The sequence below is a fragment of the Piliocolobus tephrosceles genome, chromosome 15, assembly GCF_002776525.5.
Source record: "Piliocolobus tephrosceles isolate RC106 chromosome 15, ASM277652v3, whole genome shotgun sequence".
NCBI classification, from domain to species: Eukaryota; Metazoa; Chordata; class Mammalia; order Primates; family Cercopithecidae; genus Piliocolobus; species Piliocolobus tephrosceles.
The window spans coordinates 21,335,065-21,357,953 of NC_045448.1; the positions used below are offsets into that span (position 1 = coordinate 21,335,065).

The 22,889-nt window shown below is 49.1% G+C and overlaps 1 protein-coding gene across 5 annotated transcripts in view; it reads left to right on the forward strand.

Moving 5' to 3' along the window:
- The window catches only part of ITSN2 (intersectin 2), a 151,756-nt gene extending 134,297 nt beyond the window's left edge, over positions 1 to 17,459 (forward strand). For 3 of the 5 annotated variants that reach the window (XM_026454744.1, XM_026454742.1, XM_026454740.1), the window contains 10 exons: positions 2,329 to 2,435; positions 3,953 to 4,136; positions 7,687 to 7,785; positions 9,495 to 9,662; positions 10,371 to 10,586; positions 11,156 to 11,277; positions 12,058 to 12,140; positions 15,054 to 15,137; positions 15,933 to 16,106; positions 16,553 to 17,459. In XM_026454744.1, coding sequence (XP_026310529.1) covers positions 2,329 to 2,435; positions 3,953 to 4,136; positions 7,687 to 7,785; positions 9,495 to 9,662; positions 10,371 to 10,586; positions 11,156 to 11,277; positions 12,058 to 12,140; positions 15,054 to 15,137; positions 15,933 to 16,106; positions 16,553 to 16,710 — 1,395 coding nt within the window. In that variant the 3' untranslated portion in view covers positions 16,711 to 17,459. Of the gene's footprint in view, positions 1 to 2,328; positions 2,436 to 3,952; positions 4,137 to 7,686; positions 7,786 to 9,494; positions 9,663 to 10,370; positions 10,587 to 11,155; positions 11,278 to 12,057; positions 12,141 to 14,076; positions 14,109 to 15,053; positions 15,138 to 15,932; positions 16,107 to 16,552 lie in introns of those variants that run through there. The other 2 variants (XR_003309545.1, XM_026454741.2) reach the window with 2 other exon arrangements.
- Positions 17,460 to 22,889: the final 5,430 nt, after the last annotated feature.

Below are 22,889 nucleotides of genomic sequence, written 5' to 3' on the forward strand. Positions count from 1 at the left end.
GTGCTTCAGTGAACAAAATAAGACTTTCTATTTCTTTTATACCTTCGTTCCCATGCCTTTCAGTTCCCAGTGTACAGACCCTCAGGTGAGAAGACCAGTTAAATTAACAAACCACCTGAAAAGAACAGGCGTCCCCCACCCCCACATACCCAACGGGTGCAGCGTATACCTGGCCATGCCTTTCATAGCAGAGTGGAGCAGAGGCTGCGTCCTTCTGCGTCTGTTCCCCAGCAAGCCCTGCCCTGGATTCACTCTGCACCTTAAACACAGGCCTAGCCTGGGATATCCAGACGCGGAGTACTTGTTCCCTCCCATGCAAACTATATGGCACTTCTCGGGTGGTGATATCTGTCTTCCCCACGAGCCTGTGGCTCCCTGAGAGCCGGGACTGTGCAGCCTCCATCCTGTGTTCCCACAAGTTATCCCGGCCCGTGCTCGGCCTTTCCGTAAGCAGTCAGTGGGGTGTGTTTATGTCCGCACCTCTCTGGCCAGGACAGATGGCCTAGAAGAAACGCCCACCATTTCGACCCCCGACAAGGATCAGCCCTGCTGCTGGTCAGATTCCAGTCCTAAGGGACTGTAAGTAGGTGTGGCGGCCTCCCTAACACTAGGACAGAGGTGAGCAGGCACTGGGTGCTTGCCCCTTACTCTGAGGAGTGAAGCGTCAGGTCCGGGTCCAGGATTCAGGGCGAAAAGCACCGTTCACAGGTGAGGCCTTCTTATGACCATCCTCACGAAAGTTCCCAGAGGCCTGACCATCTTATTCCCATCTGTTTACCTCACCAAGCCCGGCACAAAGCAGCTACATGGATGGCTAGAGGGGCATGAACGAATCAGCGAATAAACAAACAGATGGACAGCCAGACGCTTCTCTGTCCCTCCACAGCAGCCTCCGAGCAGGCCGGCCGGCTTTCCAGGGCTGCTGTCACAGGAGTGGCCTGGTGTCTCCAGTGTGATGTGGAACTGTAAAACTCTCTTTAGAGAGTGTCCAGCACTTTTACTTGAATTCTGTGAATCCATGTTCAACTCAAATCAGTAAACATGAACTACAAACCACGATGTGCAAAGGGCTAGGCCAGAGAACAGAGATGAAAGACAGTTCTTGTCCCCCAGGAGGTGAGAGTCCTGGCGGATGGAGAGAGGTACAGTGGGGCCAGCAAGGCTGAAACCGGGGTGTAGTGACCACCCCAGCCAGGAAGGAATTCCCAGTTATGCTGTGGACAAGGACAAGTTTGCTCCTCCAGGAGGAGGAAACAGAAGTGGGACGGCATGTATGGAGGGATTCAGGGGCCTACAGGCCATCCAGGGTGACTGGAGTGTGAAGTAGCTGAGGGCCAGGCTGGTGAGGTCGGCAGGGGGCAGGTCTCATAGGCCCTGGAACCTCCAGGAGGAGTCTGCGTCTTAGCACATGGACAGTGGAGAACTTTGAGCGATTCTAATAGAGAGCAGCATGTCATGGGCATTTTGGAAAGATGACATAGGAGAAGAGTGTCTCAGATAACTTCTCTATTTCCTTAAGGTGTTTAAAGTCATTCATTCCCTAGGAATCTCAGTTATGCAGTAGAAACTTAGATTTAGAATCAGAAAGAGTTGAATTGTGGTCCTCAGTCTTTGTGACCTTGAGCAAGTCTCATTCTGAGCCTTTACTTCTTCATGGGTCAACTGGGAATAGTAACACCTGACTCAGTGTCACCTCCATCACCCGTGAAGCTCATTGAGAACGCTGCAAACACACACGCATGCGTGTACACACACACAAGCATCTGCATATCTGTACATATCAGTGCTTTGTAAATCCTCAAGTGCCATGTAACACAGATGTAGAGTATTATTATTTCTTCCTCAGGAGCCAACTTCTGAAACCCACATCTGCTCAGAGTTATGTTAGGGGTGGCATAAGTTGTTACTCTGGTTCTCCCGTTGAATGTCTCATAAATTGTTGTCTAGAACTCTGAGATGCTCCACCTCACAATGGCCTGCTTTCTCAATTCTGCAAGCTCACACAGTGCATAGGTGTTTATGCCTTTGGCTCTATTTAACCTTCATAACATCCCTAAGAGAGAAATCTGACAATCTCCTCTTAACCAGGAGATGACTAGATTCAGTCCTTGGAATCAGCCTTGATAGGAGCTACGCTAGCAAAAAGAAAGAACATTATGCAATATAAAATGTGTCATAAGTATACTTACTTGGATGATTAGCTTCAGTTTATGAAGTCATTGTTTGATCTGATTAGCTTCAGTTTATGAAGACATTGTTTGATTTAGACCACACGTAGGCTGTGTATCCACACTTAAGCTAACTAGTTTTTCTATGTTTTGACTTTAGGTTTTTCAGAAACGCATGGCAGAGTCAGGCTTTCTCACTGAAGGGGAGATGGCCCTGATTTTTGTTAACTGGAAAGAGCTCATCATGTCCAACACGAAGCTGCTCAAGTGAGTCCTGAGCATCACCTGTCATTGCCGCTGACCCCAAAGGCCCCAGACTGAGACTCACACAAAACCCTCTGCAGGGGCTTCTTAGCAAAGGAACTTCAACCGCTCCCTCAGGCTTGTTATTTTATTATCATTTGATGAAATGTCCTGTGACTGTAAGATACATAAGTATTGAAGAAAGTAAAGAAATATAACAAAATATTTTGGTAAAGAAAAGATTAAATCATTACACAACATAATCAATCTATGATTCCAAGATATAAGATGTCCTTGACCCTGGCAGGGCAGAAGAGTCAGAGGAGAGCTGCAGCTCGCAGTGCAGGTAAAACTGCCTAGTTTGGTGGTCTCCTAAGTCTCCATCCCCATGTAGGTTCTGTTGTTGGGGTGACTGTCCATCCTTCGTGGCTGTGAGGACAGGCCCCCAAGGGAGGATGAGCAGTCCCAGCTTCCCTCGGAGATAGTGCCCCTCTGCCTCCACCCCTGGCCCCTGCGGCTCCTGCTCCCTTTTTTCTCTTACAGACTGAAACTTTCCTTCATGGTTCAACTGAGAACAAGTTAGAATCTTTTAAAAGAAACTTTGCAAGAAGCTAAGGTGAAACCAAAACAATTCTAAAGGCCTTGAAACACCAAGTGTATTTTTTTTTTTTTTTTTTTTTCGAGATGGGGTCTCGCTCTGTCTCCCAGGCTGGAGTGCAGTGGCACGATCTCAGCTCACTGCAACCTCCACCTCCCGGGTTCACGCCATTCTCCTGCCTCAGCCTCCCGAGTAGCTGGGACCACAGGTGCCCGCCACCACGCCCGGCTAATTTTTTGTATTTTTTAGTAGAGATGGGGTTTCACCGTGTTAACCAGGATGGTCTCAATCTCCTGACCTCGTGATCCACCTGCCTCGGCCTCCCAAAGTGCTGGGATTACAGGTGTGAGCCACCATGCCCAGCCACCCAAGTGTATGTTTTTAAAATTTATTTTTATTTTTATTATTTTTTAGAGGCAAGCTCTCACTCTGTCACCCAGACTGCAGTGCAGTGGCGTGATCATAGCTCATTGCACTCTTGAACTCCTGGGCTCAATCGATTCTCCCACCTTAGCCTCTGGAATAGCTGGAACTATAGGTGTGCACCACCATGCCCAGCTAATTTTTCATTTTTTGTAGAGACAGGGTCTCACTATGTTTCCCCAAGCTGGTCTCAAACTCCTGGGCTCAAGCAATCTTCTTGCCTTGGCCTCCCAAAATGCTGGGATTAGAGGCGTGAGCCACAGTGCCCGGCCCATCCAAGTGTATGGACTTTATTTACTTTTTTTTTCTTTGCTAACATCACACCCAGTTTGGCTTGACCAGCAAAGCTTTTGGCCCAGGCTGTCTCCTCTTCCTCTCGACTTTTCCTTCCCAGTGCCAGAGGTTCTCAGGTAACTCACTGGTTATCCTTACCATCGCTCTGCCATCTGCCATGGGATTCATCCTTCAATTAGCTGAGACATTCACTTAGAAACACGGAATGAGAGCGTGTTCTTTGCAGGGCTTTGCGGGTGCGGAAGAAGACCGGGGGCGAGAAGATGCCGGTGCAGATGGTTGGGGACATCCTGGCAGCTGAGCTGTCCCACATGCAGGCCTACATCAGGTTCTGCAGCTGCCAGCTTAATGGAGCAGCTCTGCTACAGCAGAAGACGGACGAAGACACAGACTTCAAAGAATTTTTAAAGGTAATTCCACTCTGGGCCTTGCATGGCAGGCTCCTTCTGAGGCTGGGGGCAACGGCACACAATAGCCCAGCAGGGAATCCCGGCAATGGAGAAGGGCATCCGCATCAGAGGAAACACCAGGACGGCAGATAATTTTCCCATTGTTTTGTGTCGCCTTTTTGTAGACCTGATTTCTTCCTGGCACTGGGACCATAACTTTTTCCCCATCTAATAACAGAGTGTTTTTTTTGTTTGTTTTTGTTTTTTTGACACGGAGTCTGGCTCTGTGGCCCAGGCTGGAGTGCAGTGGCCGGATCTCAGCTCACTGCAAGCTCCGCCTCCCGGGTTTACGCCATTCTCCTGCCTCAGCCTCCCGAGTAGCTGGGACTACAGGCGCCCGCCAACTCACCCGGCTAGTTTTTTGTATTTTTTAGTAGAGACGGGGTTTCACCGTGTTAGCCAGGATGGTCTCGATCTCCTGACCTCGTGATCCGCCCGTCTCGGCCTCCCAAAGTGCTGGGATTACAGGCTTGAGCCACCGCGCCCGGCCGAGTGTTTTTTTTTTTTAAGCATACTTGCTTATCAGCTACTGTATACTCCCAAGAAACACCCGGAATGTCACTTTCTTAATTTTGTAAATTGCATTCATTTGATACCTATCTTATTCCAGAAAGAGTATAAAATATCTTACTTTTTTTTTTTTTTGAAACAGAATCTCGCTCTGTTGCCCAGGCTGGAGTGTAGTGGTGTGATCTTGGCTCACTGCAACCTCTGCCTCCCGGGTTCAAGAGATTCTCCTACCTCAGCCTCCAGAGTAGCTGGGATTATAGGCACGTGCCACTATGCCTGGCTACTTTTTGTATTTTTAGTAGAGATGGGTTTTCACCATGTTGGCCAGGTTGATTTCGAACTCCTGACCTCGGGTGATCTGCCCACCTTGGCCTCCCAAAGTGCTGGGATTACAGGTGTAAGCTACCGTACCCAGCCCTAAAATAGCTTACTCAAACGTATAAAATGCAACAAGATAAAATTTAACATAACTAGATGAATAAACTGGGACAAAAGGAAATGAGAATAGGAAACAGGAATTAGGATAATATATAAAATGCGTATCTGTGATCCTGTACATATACCAGAAGTGTGCACGGATGTCATCAAAGCTTCCAGAACCTGATGAGCAGAAGAAGAAAGGATTGGTTCCATGATGCCACATCACAAGTTAAACATGAGAAGTAAAGTTACAGCTGTACTCAGAGAGAAAACACTGTGTATAATGTAATGAGTCAACAACATCCTTCGTACAAGTTATCACAATAGAAAGTCACATTTTGAGAAGTCATTTGCATTAATGTTGTTCAGTAGTAGAAACTATTATTATAGCTGTTAAAATGGTAAGGGAATAGAAAGTAAAATCTGTTTTCTGGCTTTTTTTCATATTTCCTGTTGGGGGTTTTTTTGTTCATGAAATACTGCATATTGGGATCTATTAAACAGCCATATCAGTACTTAAGGGAGAGAGTACATAATTTAAACATTTTCATTGTCACAAAAGAATAGAAAATAAGAATAAACTATAAAGATGTTTAGGCAGAAAATAGAAATTCCAAAAGGAAAATGGAGGAAATAATAAAGATAAAAAGCACAAATTATATAAATATATTCAAGAACTGGTATGTTGAAGAGAAATAATAAAATATAACTGAGGAATCTAATAGAAAAAGGAAAAAACACAAGTAACAGTCAGAATGGATGTAAGGAGAGCTCTTAAATTAAAGCGCATATAATTCCAAAAGACATGCTAACAAATGTGAAAACATGAACAAAATGTGTAATTTTCTATTAAAACTTGAAAACTGGCTCAATAAGAATAGAAAATCTTTTAAAAATAGAAAATCTTACTATTAAGATACTATTAACCAAGGAGAAAATTGAGAAACTTACCCCAAAAAGGAGCTGGGTTCACTTGATGGATTTAACACTGAATTCTTTCCAACTCTAAAAGAATAGATGATTCTATATTATACAAACTGTTACAGATCACAGGAAAAAGTAGAGAGGTCACGTAGTTCATTCTATAAAACAAAAGTGCCATGATTCCAGGCCTGTTTAAGTTAAAACCCACTATCTTTTACAAATACAGCTGTTAAACTCTTAAAGTAACAGTTCATAAAATTAAGCATCACACGAAAAGAAGAGTCTATCATAACCAAATAGGATTATCCTAGGAGGCTATAGCATACCATGCTTAGAACAAGACAGGCTCTAATTGTGTGACCAGAGGCAATTTATTTAACATGTAGGAGCCTTCAGTCCCCTCATCTATAAAAGGAGATTATCATACAATACTTTTAAAGGACTTTAACTCAGAGACCAACACATTATTATTAGCATTCAATAAATGATTCTCGTATTTTTCCTTATGATCTCAGGGATGCAAACATGATTCAATATAAGGCACTGAGGACAGAGCCCTTCAATTTGTGGTAAGGGTAGGAGGCGGGGAGTTGCCTCGAAATGAACTGGAAGAAACATGGAAACCAAGATCATAGACTTAAACATTCATCAGAATAATGAGATAAACAGAATTGTTAGTATATTTGCATGTTTTAAAATAATAATGATGTAAATAGGATTTCAGTGTCATCACAATTGTAACAATAGTAAAAATAAATAAAAATACTGCCTCATAATGAAAGGCCTGCTATAGCTTACCTTAAAAAGCAAAATCTAGCCATAAGCTGTGTTCTAAAATGTTACTTTTAAAAAGACTCAGAAAAATATGAAAATAAGAAGCACGAAGATGCCTGTGACAGCAACATATACAGATATGGCCAAAACAAAAGGGGGCAATTTAAATATCCAGTCGTGGGGCAATGATCAGGTAGGTTACAGTGAGTGTACTTTTCCGCCATTAAAAGCTGCCATCCTAGAGCAGCAGCTGCTCTGTCTAGGCAGTGTGCCAGTGCTAGAGGTAGAGGCAAGTAAGATGTGGGCCCTGGGCCTGGCGTTCAGTCGGGTGTGGAATAGAGACACTGCAACACGATGCCTCTCCCTGTATCACCTGGTGCACATGTGGTGTGGCCAGGGAGGGTCCTGGAAAGGAGGGAAGGTGCCCCAGGGGAGAGCCTGGACAAGGGGAAGCAGGACTTTGAGTCTTGAGGGTCGAGTGTGAATCAGCCCCGAGAAGACACGGCGGGGACAGTCCCAGCACAGGCTCTCACATTCGTGAGAAAGCTGAGGAGCATCTGCTGGGCTTGGCACGTGAGGTGAGATATTCCTACTGTGAACCCAATAGGTATCATTTTAGATCCTGAGTTATTAAAAGAAAGTTGAAGGCCCTCACTTTACTACAGTGCAAAGTATCAGTGTAGCAAAATTACCGTTCTATGTTGTGAATATATACATGTTTTAAAATAAAAATAAAACATGCACCTAAAAAAATTATAAAACAGTAAGACAAGGAGAAACATAAATAAATAAAAGAAATGTGAAATCTAAAAGGTGATCAAAGACCAACGCTTCCTGTGGTCGGAGCTGTGATTTCCTCACGAGCCTCGCTGTTGTTTTGCAGAAGCTGGCATCTGACCCGCGGTGTAAAGGAATGCCCCTCTCCAGCTTCCTGCTGAAACCCATGCAGAGGATCACCCGCTACCCACTGCTCATCAGAAGCGTGAGTGTGCAGGCCGGGCGGTGGGGTCTGAGGAACAGGACGCGCTGAGGTCCACAGAGGCCAGATCCTCAGGGAACCTCTGACCATGCCACCTTACCCTGCACACAGTGTGACGCCGCAAAAGTGATCCCACTGTCCCGGGAACCAGACGCCTGTGTGTGTGTGTGTGTGTGTGTGTGTGTGCACAGAAACACGCCGAATCCTTGAAGTGGGCAAATGAGAGAGGAATCCAGTGTCACTTGGGTAACCTGTCATCCGCCTTTCAAGAAACTCCCCAGCATCTCAAAGTCATCGGTGTACTTGTCCAGGCAGGGAAGGGCCCCTCCAGGTCTCCAGTTTTGGAGCCCATCTGGAACCCAGGGAGAGACCAGAGCAACCTGACTCCAGTCTTTCCTCTGAGATCTGCCTCCATCCACCCCTGAACACCTTTCCTAGATGTCCCAGGAGGCTCCATTCGGCACATCCTAAACAGAGTTCATTTGTGTCCCTCGCTGTATTCAGCTTTGACATTCCTTCAAAATTCCTTATGGCTTTCTTTTCGATAAGCAATATGGCCCTCTTGAGCCCATAAGCCTTCTAAGGAAAAGGCAGACTTTACAAAAGATTATGCCACAATTAACCACTGATTACAGTAACTTACAAAGAAAAACAGCAGGCGTATGATAAGCCTGTTACTTCTATTGATGATTCCTTGACTTTTGGTCTGTTAGCTGTGTGACCTCAACATAGACCTCATGTGATAGATGCCTGTACTAAACTGAACCATATGCAGGTTCACAGCCCCTTCATTGAAATACTTGGGGCCAGATGTGTTTCAGAATTCGGAATGTAGTTCAAATACCGTATAATATATGACTCCTCAACTGAGCGTTGGGGCAGCCCTTATAACCAGACACACTAATATTCCTACAGTGAAACACAAGAACAGTCACTGTAAGCAGAATAAGTAAATCTCTCTCTTCTGTTTAGGTTAGATTTTGCCACCAAATAGGTACTGAGTAAAACCTTCAGGCTCTCAGGCTTTTCTGCATTTTAGAATTGTAAACGAAGGACTGTGGACTCATCCGACTAGAGTGACAGAGTCCAGACGGGGCGTCTGGTGATGGCCCCTAATTTCTGGAGGGACCACACACGTTTGTGTTCTGGCCTCTACACATTCACAGTTGCAGCATGTGTCGTTTGAAATCGCTTCAGAATGAACAGAATGCATTTCTTCCACATGCTGACAATGTGATTTTATTGTATTTTTCCTGTGGCAGGGGAGTCATTGCTTTCATCAGGTATTTTCAAAAGGATCAGTGACCCCCAAATTGTTATGAACCATTGTTATTCAGCAAGTTCATGCTTACCACAGCTGCAACCAGTTTACTCTGGAGGGCTCGCCCTTACATGGCTTCAATTTCGGGAGTAGGGCGGCTCCCGCCTATTACCAGGAGCCAGTCAGGGAGCAGCCAGAGACCCACACAGTTCAGAGCCTTGATCCGTTTAGCACTGTCACCTTGACGCAGCAGCGTTACCTGTCCCTGTGTCCCCACGAACGTGTGGGAGTACGAGTTTCTCAAGGGCAGAAAGTGTCGTCTTGTTCCCCGCCGCACTTGAGGGCACGGAAGCAGCCCATAACGGGGGGTGGCGGAGCGGTCCAGCGAGGGTCCCGGTGGGCGGGTGAGAGACGCAGCTCCTCCCACGTGACGCTGTCCACTGTCTTCCAGATTCTGGAGAACACCCCGGAGAGCCACGCGGACCATTCCTCCCTAAAGCTGGCCCTGGAGCGGGCAGAGGAGCTGTGCTCTCAAGTGAATGAGGGAGTCCGGGAGAAGGAAAACTCGGACCGACTGGAGTGGATCCAGGCGCACGTGCAGTGCGAAGGCCTCGCGGAGGTCAGGCCTGTGCGGTTAAGCCGTGCGCCTCCAGGGAGGCTGTGGGTGGGGAACCAGCTCCGAGCCTTCCCTCGCATGGACAGCCTCCGCCTCAGGCAGCCTGCGTGGACTCACCACCCTGTCCCTGCAAAGGCTTTTTTTCTTTTTTCTTTTTTTGAGACGGAGTCTCATTCTGTCGCCCAGGCTGGAGTGCAGTGGCAAGATCATCTCGGCTCACTGCAAGCTTCGCTTCCTTGGGTTCGAGCGATTCTCCAGCCTCCATCTCCCGAGTAGCTGGGACTACAGGCATCTGCCACCATGCCCAGATAATTTTTGTATTTTTAGTTGAGCTGCGGTTTCACTATGTTGCCCAGGCTAGTCTTGAACTCCTGGCCTCAATTGATCCTCCCGCCTCGGTCTCCCACAGTGCTGGGATTGCAGGCATTCTCCCTTCTCCTAAGGAGAGAAGACTGGGATGTTTTGTTTTGAGTTATTTGAATTCAGCTGGTAGAATCAGTGTTCTGTGGCTGGAAGTAATGATTTTCACTGGGCCAGTTTGAACTCTGAGGAGGAATGTATTTAAGGATCTTTCATGCAAGGTGAATGATTCTAGCTACACTCCCACCTAGAAAACTCCACTACAGTATCCTCAGGCCCAGGGCCCTGGCCTCAGGGGCACTGGATGGTTTGTGCCGGGATTTAAAAAGTGAAATTTTCTTTCTCTTTAAGCAACTTATTTTCAACTCTCTCACCAACTGCCTGGGGCCCCGGAAGCTCTTGCACAGTGGGAAATTATACAAGACCAAGAGCAACAAGGAACTGCACGGATTCCTCTTCAATGACTTCCTGCTTCTTACCTACATGGTCAAGCAGTTTGCTGTTTCCTCTGGCTCTGAGAAACTTTTCAGCTCGAAGTCCAATGCTCAATTCAAAATGTATAAAACGGTGAGTATCACACGTCTGGAGGTAGCATCAGGGGCCTAATGAGGTGTCGCCTCTATCTTAAGGGCCTTCCTGGCGGACCCTGAGCTGACCTTACGGGACCCTCCTCACCTGGTTCCAGATGGCTCCTGCTTCCTTTGCTGCTTCCCACACATTCGGGCCCCATGCGGCTGGGCTCTCCCCACCCGCTGCCGGCCATCGGCCATCAGCCAGACTCCAGCGGAGATTCTGGCTTCGCGTGACACCTGGGCTCACCGCTGTCCGCATTCAGCACTGGGTCTCTGTAAGTCGAGCCCCAGCACAGCACCAGCGTTGGTAGCAGAGAGAGCTTTTTGCACCAGCCGTCGTGGGTGCTCGGAGCTCCTATCCCCAGTCCCAACACCTGACCCACCTCGATGGTGACTTTTCCAGAAATGGAGGTTTCATTTGTTCTGTGTAGAAGACCTTTGACACTAGACCCCTTTCTCCTTCTCAGCAAGGCTCTTCAGAGCAAACAGAATTCTCTCTGGTCATAGGCGGGTGGAGTGTTCTGGCCCATCTCACAGCCTATGTTTTGGCCCTAATTCTTTCAGCCCATTTTCCTGAATGAAGTCTTGGTGAAACTGCCCACAGACCCTTCCAGCGATGAGCCCGTCTTCCACATTTCCCACATTGATCGGGTCTACACCCTCCGAACAGACAACATTAATGAGAGGTCAGTCCTGACCATGTGTGGCCTGCCTTGAACTCTGGGAGAAGGCCTGGACGTCTCCCTCTGCCTAAACCCATCTCCAGCCGTGCTCAAGCCCCACTAATTCTGTATCCTGAGCCTCTCTTAACACGTCCCCTCTGCTCCGGTCCCACGGTAGGCCTTTGTCACCGCAGCTGCCTCCTAACATGCTTCCCGGCTTCTCTCCCCACACCACTCAGCAGCCTTCCCAAATGGCAGATTGGCACCTCAGGCCCCGCTACAGTCCCTGCAGGGGCTGCCTGCAGGTGACAACCCACTGTGCTTTGCTGGTTTCCGAGGCCTCCTTGGGCCACAGGTCTCAGCCGCCAGCCCTCCACCTGCAGCTCTTCGCCCCCCAGGCGCCCTTATGTGGGTCCCATCCCCGCTGTTCCCAGCTTCCTTCAGCCTGCAGCTCCAACAGCGCCTTGGGGGCGCCCACCCAGGAGGTGCTGCTGCTCCTCTGTGTGTGCTAGAACCCCCTCATGCCAAGTGTCATCCGTGGGGCCAATGCATTGTCTATCTCCGGGTCCCAGCGCCTTGCGAGTGCCTGGCATTTTGTGGTCAGTCAAGAAGGGGCATTAGCAGCTCTCAGCTGGATCCTCCATTAGCATAAGCATCTTTCGGTTGACTGATATCAGGTCTTTGATAGGAAACTTGTGAAAGCTGAGGTTAGCAAAAGACTGAAGAACATGTGCAGAGCTCTGGGGCCCCGGGCTGACCTGTGAGGGTGGATGCCGCCAACGACTGCCCCTGCTTCTCCCGCAGGACCGCCTGGGTGCAGAAGATCAAGGCGGCGTCTGAGCAATACATCGACACCGAGAAGAAGAAGCGCGAGAAAGCTTACCAAGGTATCGGGGTGGCTGGAGGGTGGGACGCAGCGGCCAGGGGCCCTAGGGATGCCGGCCACTGCTCCTGCAGTCAGGCTGATGAAATGGGGACAGGCCTGAAAGACCAGACCTGCTGCGGGATCAGACCAGAAAGCCCTCCCCTCTTGAAGCTGCCACTGCAAACCTCCCTGGGGCCCCTGCCCACACAGACACAGGCTGGCAGTGCCAGCTCCGGGACCTCCCTCTCTGCAGCGCCTCTATCCCTCCCCCTCCACTGCACCTTCTCCACTCCTTTCTCTCCATGACTCACCTCACCTCTGCTTGGGCTGTGTTGCTCCATCACATGCTGCTCCTGTGGTCTGTCTCCCTGTAGCTCCCGAGCAGCCCCTGCTCCTCCTCACCCTCTTCCAGGGCCTGCCATCCACCCTCTCCCTTTGCAGCCAGGGGGCCTAGACCCTAAGTCTGCCCTCTCCCCATCCTTCTGCCCCTGCTTCCTCTCCCTTCTCACCTCACCAAAATTCAGTCCACGTCCTGTCCCCACAGTGACACCAGTGGCCTAGTTAGTGCTCAGTTCACTTTCCCTGCCCCAGCTCCCTGCACTGAGGGCAGTCACTGAGGCTCTGCCTTCCCTCTGGACCCCATGGCCGCCTTCCCAGCTCTTCTTCCACCTTTGCCCAGGCCTCTCCCCCGCCTCTGTAGCTCTCTCCCTCGGGGACCCCACTGACCCCCAGCTTCAGGGTCAGGCTGGCCACACTCCCCCAAGCCCGGGCCTCTGAACAGCGCCCTCCAGAGAGCCACCTGCCCCATTGTTCCCGCATCACACGACTTTTCCCAGGGGACCACCAGCCTCCCTCCAGCAGCAGCTCCTCCTCCTGGGAGCCTCTGTGGAACGTAGTGTGGTCCCCAGCCACCCAGGCCCCTCCCTGGCGCCTCCCACCTGGTCAGCTGCACTGCAGTCCTCCTCCCTCGCAACTTTCCCATCACCCTGCTTTCCTGTCCCCGTGTCACAGGCCCCCAATCTCCCACCCAGGCTGCAGCACAAGGCTCTCTTCCTCTCTGCCACCCATCCTCTTCATTTCTGGAGTATTCTTTTTTCCAGAGCTGCTCTTAGTGCACCTCTTCCTGCTGAAGTATCTTCCCTATTGCCTCCCAAATTAAGGACACGTTTCTTATCCCGCACTCAGGGCCCATCCCCACTGTTACCTGCCACCCAGCCCCATCCCCAGCTCTTTGCTGTGCCCGGCCCATCCAGCTGCCTAGTTGGGCAGCCCATCGTTGCCCTGCCTGGCCTTCCTATGTGTGCTCACCCTCCAGCTGAAGTGCTCTGCCCCCACCTTAAAATCTCCCCATTCTTCGAGGCCCATGTCAAACACAGCCTCCTCCATGACACCTTCCCTCCTGCCCTAGCCAGCGTGACTTCTACCTGGAGCCCCCACTGTCCTGAGGCTGCGATCATCCTCCAGCTCTCCTCTGTTGCCTCTGCTTACGCCCCCTCAGTCCCTGCTGTTCTCACTTAATGGCCAGAAGCTCCCTCAAGGCAACTCCCCCCGCACCGGGCCCGGAGTGTGACTTATGCCGGTGGGGCTCCAGCTTTGTTGCATTGGTGGTGTCCTCTCTGTTCATGGCACAGATCACTCACCTGCTCCAGTGGAGCCGCAATGGTCTTTGTAAAGCACCTGCCACCCTACCCCGCCCCACCGTGGGCCTCCGACCAGCACTCCCACATTCTTCTCCAGCCTCCACATGAATGCCAGGCCCCAACCTCCCTGCTGCAGCTCCAGCTGTGCCAGGCCAGCCTGTGGCCTCCACCCCACGGGGTGGGGAGGGTTGTGCTCTGAGCCAGCTGCACCTCCACCTTCCTCCCCACCCGGCCCCCCATGCAGCCTGTCCTCCTGCCCGGGCCTCCCGCCAGCTTCCTGGCTGCTATAGTTGCAGCTCTTTATGTTTTTTTATTCAGGTTTCCCCTATTTTGTTATATACTCCTAAAAGGTATGTTTAAAACAGCTTTTGCTAATTGAATGTTATTTTAATGGTACTTTAAAAGCTTGCTGTTGAAAAATCAATGATTCATAACACATATAATGATCTCTTAATTGGCCAAAGATGCCAATCCAGTTTTTCTGCCTGAGTTCTGCTTCCCATCAGCATCTGCATATGTTGCTGTGCCTCGTCCGTGTGTTCAGTCCTTTCCACGTTTGTCGATTACTTTGTGCCAGGCTCTGTGCTAGGCTTAACTGGGCCTGGACTTTGGTATCTGATGTTTAAATTTTGACCCTGCCATTTAGCAGCTCTGAGTGGATCACACTCCAGTCCTTTCTAAGCCTCAGTGTTTCTCATCAGTAAAATGGGGAGCTACCTTATCAGGTAATTATGCAGTTTAAATAATATAACTTATATAAGTCTAGCACATGCCTAACACAAAGTAAGTATCCAATAAATATTAGCTTCTATTAAGTGCTGCACAAATACCCTGTATTATTTTATTAATATTACTATTTGCTGGGCACTTGAGGGGTTAATACAAAGATGATCGAAACACTCCATGCTCCACCCTGGCTCCTGTCTGGCAGAGGAGACAGACATCATACAAGATTTCAGACCCAGCAGGCTGTGGGCTGCTCATAAGCCAGGGATACTGGATGCAGAGGAGGGAAGGGATCTGGGAGATAGATGTGGGATCAGACCTGCATCTTGAAGGATGAGTAGGATGCTGATGGGCAGAGACAGCAGGCAGGGCAGAAATAGCAAGCAGGGCCTTTCTAGCAGGCGACACAGCCTGGGGAAAGGCACAGGGCAGCCAGATGCTGGGCTGTTGGGCCCAGGGCAGTGGTAGATGGGGACAGGGAGCCAGTAGTGTTATGGTTGGTTTGAAAGACAGTGAGGGGCTGCATCCTTGGAGAAGAGATGAACGAGACTTGTCTTCCTCTTTTGTAGCCCGCTCCCAAAAGACTTCAGGCATTGGGCGCCTGATGGTGCATGTCATTGAAGCTACAGAATTAAAAGCCTGCAAACCAAATGGTAAATCCTGCTTTCATTCCTTCAACAGACATGGTAACTGCCCTGCCCCAGTTTTTGCTGATGACTTTTTGAGACGGAGTCTCGGTCACCCAGGCTGGAGTGCAGTGGCCCAATCTCAGCTCACTGCAACCTCTGCCTCCGGGGTTCAAGTGATTCTCAAGGCTTAGCCTCCTGAGTAGCTGGGATTACAGGTGCGCACCACCATGCCTGGCAAATTTTTGTACTTTTAGTAGAGACGGGGTTTCACCATGTTGGCCAGGCTGGTGTCGAACTCCTGACCTCAAGTGATCCAACCACCTCGGCCTCCCAAAGTGCTGGGATTACAGCACTTTGTCATTGACAAAGTGCCACTGCGCCCGGCCACTGATGACGCTTCTGAACATTGAGTAAAGGAATGCTTTCTAATAGTGTGTCCAGTGCCACTAAAATGCACATAGTGGACCAATATTCTTATCACTGTTTTCCCAGTAAGTGCCAGTGCCCGCCTTCCCAAGTGTGTCTGCACCGAGGAAGCATGCAGCAGGTTGCACTGGCACTCGCCCAGGCTTGCTCCGTGGGGAGCGGTCCTGGCGGTGGAGCTCTCGGCCACTCCCCAGTTAATGCTGCTGTCAGCACTGGGAACTTGGAGACTCTGTTACTAGACCACAGGGATACGGTGCCCCAGGCAGCGGCTCCTGCTGCCGTGGTCTCAAGTGACCCATTATCTGGGATCCTGCTTCTGCTCAGGGAGGACACTATCAATCACTTCGTTTCACCTGCATGTACCACATGTGTCTGTGGTTTGTTTTTGTTCAGGGAAGAGCAACCCATACTGTGAAATCAGCATGGGCTCCCAGAGCTACACCACCAGGACCATCCAGGACACACTCAATCCCAAGTGGAATTTTAACTGCCAGTTCTTCATTAAGGATCTGTACCAAGATGTGCTGTGTCTCACCCTGTTTGACAGAGACCAGTTTTCACCAGATGGTAAGTGTCGCTCAGCCAGGGGATCTAAAGGCTTTCCAGTTTCCTAGATCCTGGAGTCCTGATCCAGGGGCCTCAGCTGTGTGCAGACCCCTTGCCACTTCGGGGAAGTGACACAGGCCTGTGTCATCTCGCTTTGGCAGCAGGTGGGTGGCCTCAGATAGTTTCAGGCCTTTGACCCGTCACTCCCTACACACATGATGCGAACACCACTCCTGGAGCATTCTCAGAATGGAGATTTGAATTCCACATGGCAGCTTCTCACACATAAACCTGCCACCATTCCCCACACACCCATTCACGATATTCAACAGCCATGAACCAGAAGAAGTTCCTTGTTTCAGATGTGAAGGTTTTATGAATCCTACTTCAGACGCTCTTACGGATGTAGCTCTTTAATGATTTTATAAAGAAGAAAGACATCTGACTCTCCTATGTTTATTCACCAGATTTCCTGGGTCGTACTGAAATTCCAGTGGCAAAAATTCGAACAGAACAGGAAAGCAAAGGCCCTATGACCCGCCGACTGCTGCTGCACGAGGTCCCCACCGGGGAGGTCTGGGTCCGCTTTGACTTGCAGCTTTTTGAGCAAAAAACTCTCCTGTAGGGGTTCTAAAGGACAGCACCAGTGGGACAGCCCACAAGGCTAGGGCTGGAGAACGATACTGCGCTCTCTTAGGGCTGAGGGAGCACCATGCAGCTTCACCCCTCACAAAGCCATGCACGCTGGGGGCTCTGTTTTCCTGCACACTAAATAACTAGCAATCTATGCAAACACCTTTCCTAAAAAGAAACCAAACCCCATAGTACAGTGCCTTGTCCTAGTGTTCACATGTTCAGCTGTGTTTCGATGCCAAGGTTTCCATTTTCAGGGCTATAAAAAGTATTACATGGAAATGAGGCATCAGACCACCAGACGTTACTGCTCGGTTGAATGTGTCCACCATGGAGTGGTTTGGTGACGCTGTAACCATTCCACGCCAGTGACCTCTGCTGGGTCACAGCCACTCAGGAGGGGAAAGGTCAGGATGAGAGGCTGCAGCCTCCACGCTTGCGCAGCCCGATACTGAAATAGCGTCTACTCGTGCACTGAATAAAAACAGAAACTTGATCATTTTATTCCTGATTAGATTTTATCACTCTCTGCTAAGACAATATAGTCTGGAGTATAAGTGGGAAAGCTTGATTTAAATACTGTGAACTCTAATAATGTGGAAAATATTTTTCAACTTTAATTTTCTGAAGTATAAATTATTTATGTAAATTGTTTTTGCATTTCATAGGACATGCATCTTTAAGCTTTATCATTGCCAATATGTACAGAAAGAGAATAAAGACATATGTTTATGGATGGAACTTCTGTCAAAGTCTGACTGATTTACTTTCTATATGAAAGCTTCTTTTTTTCTTTTTAATTTTCTCAGCCAGATGAAAGGCACTTAAAAGGTACCTTCAGAAGTTGCCTATAATGAAACCAAGTTTCCTTCCTGGTATGTGGGAAAAACCAAGGACAGAGTGAGGATGAGGAGGTCAGGAGACCCAGCGCCTCATCTTGACTCTGCCACTGATTTGCTCTGGGACTTTGGTGAATCTACCTTGTCTTTCGGTGCTGGGTTTCTTTAATGGGTGGAATGGATGATCTCAGTGGGAGCCACTGACCCTCTGCGTCCTTCAGCTTGCCTCATTGAGTGATAACCTCAGGGTAACTTACTTACAGCAAAGAAATGCACAAAGGTCTTAGACACTAAACCCCCTGATTAATGAGTAAAAACTGGGAAAAGATCTGTCCTTTTGTTGTTGTTTTGAGACAGAGTCTCACTCTGTCACCCAGGCTGGAGTGCAGTGGTGCGATCTCAGCTCACTGCAACCTCCGCCTCATGGGTTCAAGCAATTCTGCTGCCTCAGCCTCCCAAATAGCTAGGACTACAGGTGCCCGCCACCATACCCAGCTAATTTTTGTATTTTTAGTAGAGATGGGGTTTCACCATGTTGGCCAGGCTGGTCTCAAACTCCTGACCTCAAGTGATCTGCCTGCCTGAGCCTCCCAAAGTGCTGAGATTACAAGCATGAGCCACTGTGCCCAGCCAGGTATGTCTTTTTGAAGGAATAATTTGGATTGCTAGGGCCCTGATTTCTAAGGGAGCAGGTCTCCAGGCAGCTGGAGGAACCAGGAAGGATTCAAATGTCCCAAAGGCTTGGGCCTCCCCCCTAGCCCCTGCTTCTGTTTAAACATAATCGCTGGACAAAGGACTGGGAAACAGAACCGGCACATTCAGATTTAAAAATCCATCACTCACTCACTCAGCTATAGATCCTGGGCACTGATTGGTTAAAACACAGACATAAAAAAGGTAAGAGATGTCACTGGATATATGAAACTGAAACAACTGGACACACTGCTTTTGCTTATGGGAAAGTCTGGCTAGTCAGGCCCAGTCTCATGGAACAGAGTGAACTGCTGGCTCTCTCTAGGGTTGGGGCTTGTTGGTCACAAGGCAGCCTGGCTGATGTCAGCAGCAAGCCTGCCCCTGATGACTCAAAACCAGCTCTAGGCTTACTTGGAACGAGAGCTACAGAACGATCCTGTGTTCCCAGGGCTGCAGGGACTGTAATCCTCACTGTGGTGAGTACCATTTCTCCACTGCTAGATATGAGAGGACTCTGGTCAGATTTAGGGCAGAGGAGACTCAGGACCAGAGTCAGACAACCTCTATGAAACCACGGACCACACGGGCGTCGGCACACCCGGCCACTCCAGTTGTCCCCTTATGCCTAGGAGCACACACCTGCCCCTTTAGATATCAAACGTAGGCCTGACTTTTGGGAGGATATGGGATGTGCCTGAGTCTCCATACCCCGAGTCTCCGTACTCGCCGAGTCTCTGTACCCCCGAGTCTCCGTACCCCAAGTTTCCATACCCCCTGACTCTCCATACCCCGAGTCTCCGTACCCCAGATTTCCATACCCCCTGACTCTCCATACTCCGAGACTCTGTACCCCGAGTCTCTACTGCCTGAGTCCATATACCTCTACCCCAGCAGGACCTGGCATATGTACCTCATGCGCCCAGACATCTCCCCTCTGCTGAGGACCCCCTCAGCAGCTCCCTCCAGTGCTCTTCAGGAGCAGGTGCTGTGGCGGGGGAGGGGCACTCCGCTCTCTTAAAGGCAACCCATATTCTGAGCAATTTGATGATCAAGTCTGAGTGCACGTGAGGGGGGGATAAACATGCTATGTGGCACCTGAGGGACTGGCCTGAGAGAACACTGCCACCTGTGAGCAGCTCACCGAGCCTCAGAGCATTGTGTGTTGGGAGAGGATAACAGTGTCTTACTGCGAAAACTTTTCAGTGAACAAAGTACCTCACAGGGCTCCTGGTTTACAACAGGAGCTCAAGAAACAAGAACTACTGTGATTTGAGTATTTCTTGCAATTTATTTCCACTTCTAGAGAAAGAAAGTATGTTTAGAGTATTTTAACTGTTGTACAGACACTGTCAAGTCAAGTCCACCAAACTTCAGTACTAAGGGTGGCCCTGCCTGGCCACCTTCTGCAGGGAGGCCAGGTGCTGCCCTAGGACCTCAGCTGTCATCACTCTTCTTCCTACAGGCTGAGGACCCCTGTGCTGTTGGCTGTCCCCAGCAGCCCAGGAGCGGGGTCTCTGCTGTCTAGTTCCTAAAACCTAGCAACAGAAGAGAAGGGCTAAGTGTGGTGCAGGGATGCGGGGCTTCCACGTGCAGGGAGGACCCCCGCTGACTGTGCCCCACACTCAGCCCTCCTGCTGGAGCTGAGACCCCCGTTTCAGGCAGGTTTCCAGCCAGCCCTCTTGCTTTACCTGTCTCTCTCTCTCACTCTGGTTCCTGCAACTCTCAGACAAGGCTGTCTGTATCTCTGAACTCCACAAAGAACTATCTTTTTGTGGTATGTGCAGTAGGGATGACCAGATGTCCACAAAATGTTCTCCTGCCATTGTGGGCAGACCAGCCATGGAATACTTTTCCCCGTGCCCCGCACCCTACAGTTAGGGACAGACGTGGGACTGGGTCCTAGCCTGGGAACATCAGAGGAAGTGACACGCCGCCTTCAGCCCGGCCCACATACACCTGACTCCCAGGAGGAACTCATCCACCATCTCTTCCCCTTTCAGGTTGACAGGAATGAGTTCCTGGGGCAACCTCGGAAGCCAGGTGCTGAAGATGACACAGGCCCATGAGATAGGGCCCCAAAAGACCGCACACAGGAGGGACAGCCTGCTGACCCACTGGGACGTGCTGGGACATAAGCAAAACTTAACTGCTACTGCATTTAAACCTCAGTCCACTTGGGTCTACTAGTGTAGTCCACCCAACCATTAAGGGTAGAACTGACCACAGTCACATAAGATCTGACATAAACAAGTGCGACTATATCAAACTAAAAAGCTTCTCCACAGCAAAGGAAACAAAACAAAAAGGCAACCTACAGAAAGGGAGAAAATATTTCCAAATCATACATCAAATAAGGGGTTAATATCCAAAATACATAAGGAACTCATTCACCTCGATAGGAAAAAAGTGAATAACCCAATTTAAAAATGGGGACAGAGCCTCAACAGAGATTTTTCCAAAGCCTCCCTCCCACCCAAAAAATGTACAAATGGTCAACAGGTATATAAAAAGGTGCTCAATGTCCAACGTCACTAATCATCAAGGAAATGCAAATCAAAACCCCAATGAGATGTCCCCTCACACCTGTTAGGTTGATTAGAAAAAAGTCGAAAGATCACAAGTGTTCGCTTGTGTGGGACTGTTAGGTAAGAGTTCTAAATTTCTTTTCAAAGAATATGTCAGTATGTTCAACTCTTTGGCTTCTACTTTTAAACTTCCTCGTAAAGCAACCTTTTTCAATTACCTGCTCCACCCTGACTCATTCTGATCACCTCCTCCACCCTAACTCATTCCAATTATCTACTACCTGCTCTGCCCTGACTCCCGCCAAAGCACTCACCCCGTCATTCTCTTTAAATTCGCCAATCGGAATTAGTTTAGCCTGTGCGGTCTAACCCTAGCCAATAGGGGACCGACACAGCAGCAGGGGCCATGTGCGTCAGGGATAAGAATCCCCTCTCCTCCCTTGTCCAAGTGTGCGCTCACCATTGTTTCATCTGTAAGGGCACCTTCTATCCAGAAGTACCTTGCCTTGGGGCCGGCCACAGTGGTTCACGCCTGTAATCCCAGCACTTTGGGAGGCCGAGGCGGGCAGATCATGAGGTCAGGAAACTGAGACCATCCTGGCTGACACGGTGAAACCCCATCTCTACTAAAAATTAGCCAGGCGTGGTGGTCGGGGCCTGTAGTCCCAGCTACTCGGGAGGCTGAGGCAGGAGAATGGCATGAACCTGGGAGGTAGAGCTTGCAGTGAGCCGAGATCACGCCACTGCACTCTAGCCTGGGTGACAGAGCAAGACTCCATCTCAAAAAAAAAAAAAAAAAAAAAAAAAGAGTACAATGGGGACAGTAAATTTAGATAGCCATTACCAGTTTTAGTTGGTCAACAACAATAACTAGAAGTACCTTGCCTTGCTGAGAATTAAAAAGAAAATGTTATATTCGAGTGCTATTTCTTTTGTGGCACCGAAACTTTACATATAACAGGACCCTTGTACACTGTTGGTGGAATGTAGATTACTACAGCCATTACAGAAAACAGCATGGAGGTTTCCAAAAAAACTAAAAATAGAATGACCATACAATTCAGCAATCCCACTTCTGGGTATATATACATATATTCAAAGGAAATAAAATCACTATCTTGAAGGGCTATCCACACTCCCGTGTTCATTGCAGCATTATTCACAATAGCCAAAAAATGGGAACAACCTAAGTGTCCGCTGACACGAACTGGTAAAGAAAATGCATATGATACACAAACCACGGACCATTAACCCGCCTGAGAAGAGAAGGAAGTCCTGTCATTTGCAACAACATAGGTGAACGTGGAGGATGTTATGCTAAGCGAAAGAAGCCAGGCATAGAAAGACAAATACTGCCTGCTCTCATATTGTCAGAGGTGTGTGAACCAGGACAATGCCATCTTAAATAGGAGCTGGGTAAAATAAGGCTGAAGCCTACTGGGTTGCATTCCCAAACGGTGAGGCATTCTAAGTCACAGGATGAGATAGGAGGTAAGCACAAAATACGGTTCATACAGACCTTGCTGATAAAACAGACTAATAAAAAGGAGCCAGCCAAAACCCGCCAAAACCCACCAAAACCAAGACGGTGACAACAGTGACCTCTGGTCGTCCTCACTGCTACACTCCCACCAGCACCGTGACAGTTTACAGATGCCATTGCAAAGTCAGAAAGTTACCCTATATGGTCTAAAAGGGAGGCACGAGTCATCCACCCCTTATTTAGCACGCCATCAAGAAATAACCATAAAAATGGGCAACCAGCAGCCCTCGGCGCTGCTCTGTCTATGGAGTAGTCATTCTTTTCTTCCTTTACTTTCTCAATAAACTTTACTTTCACTTTGCACTGTGGACTGGCCCTGAATTCTTTCTTGCTTGAGATCCAAGAAACCTCTCTTGGGGTCTGGATCGGGACCCCCTTCCTGTAATAATATGTGGCATCTAAAGACATCGAACCCAACCAAACAGTAGAAGGGTGGTTACCAGAGTCAGGGCGTGGGTGCAGTGAGGTGACAAGTGTTGGTACAAACTTTCCATGGTAAGTATTGAGGCAGGAGAACAGGGTCTGGAGACAGGGACAACAGCAAGGTCTGAGAAAACAGCAAGGTCTGGGC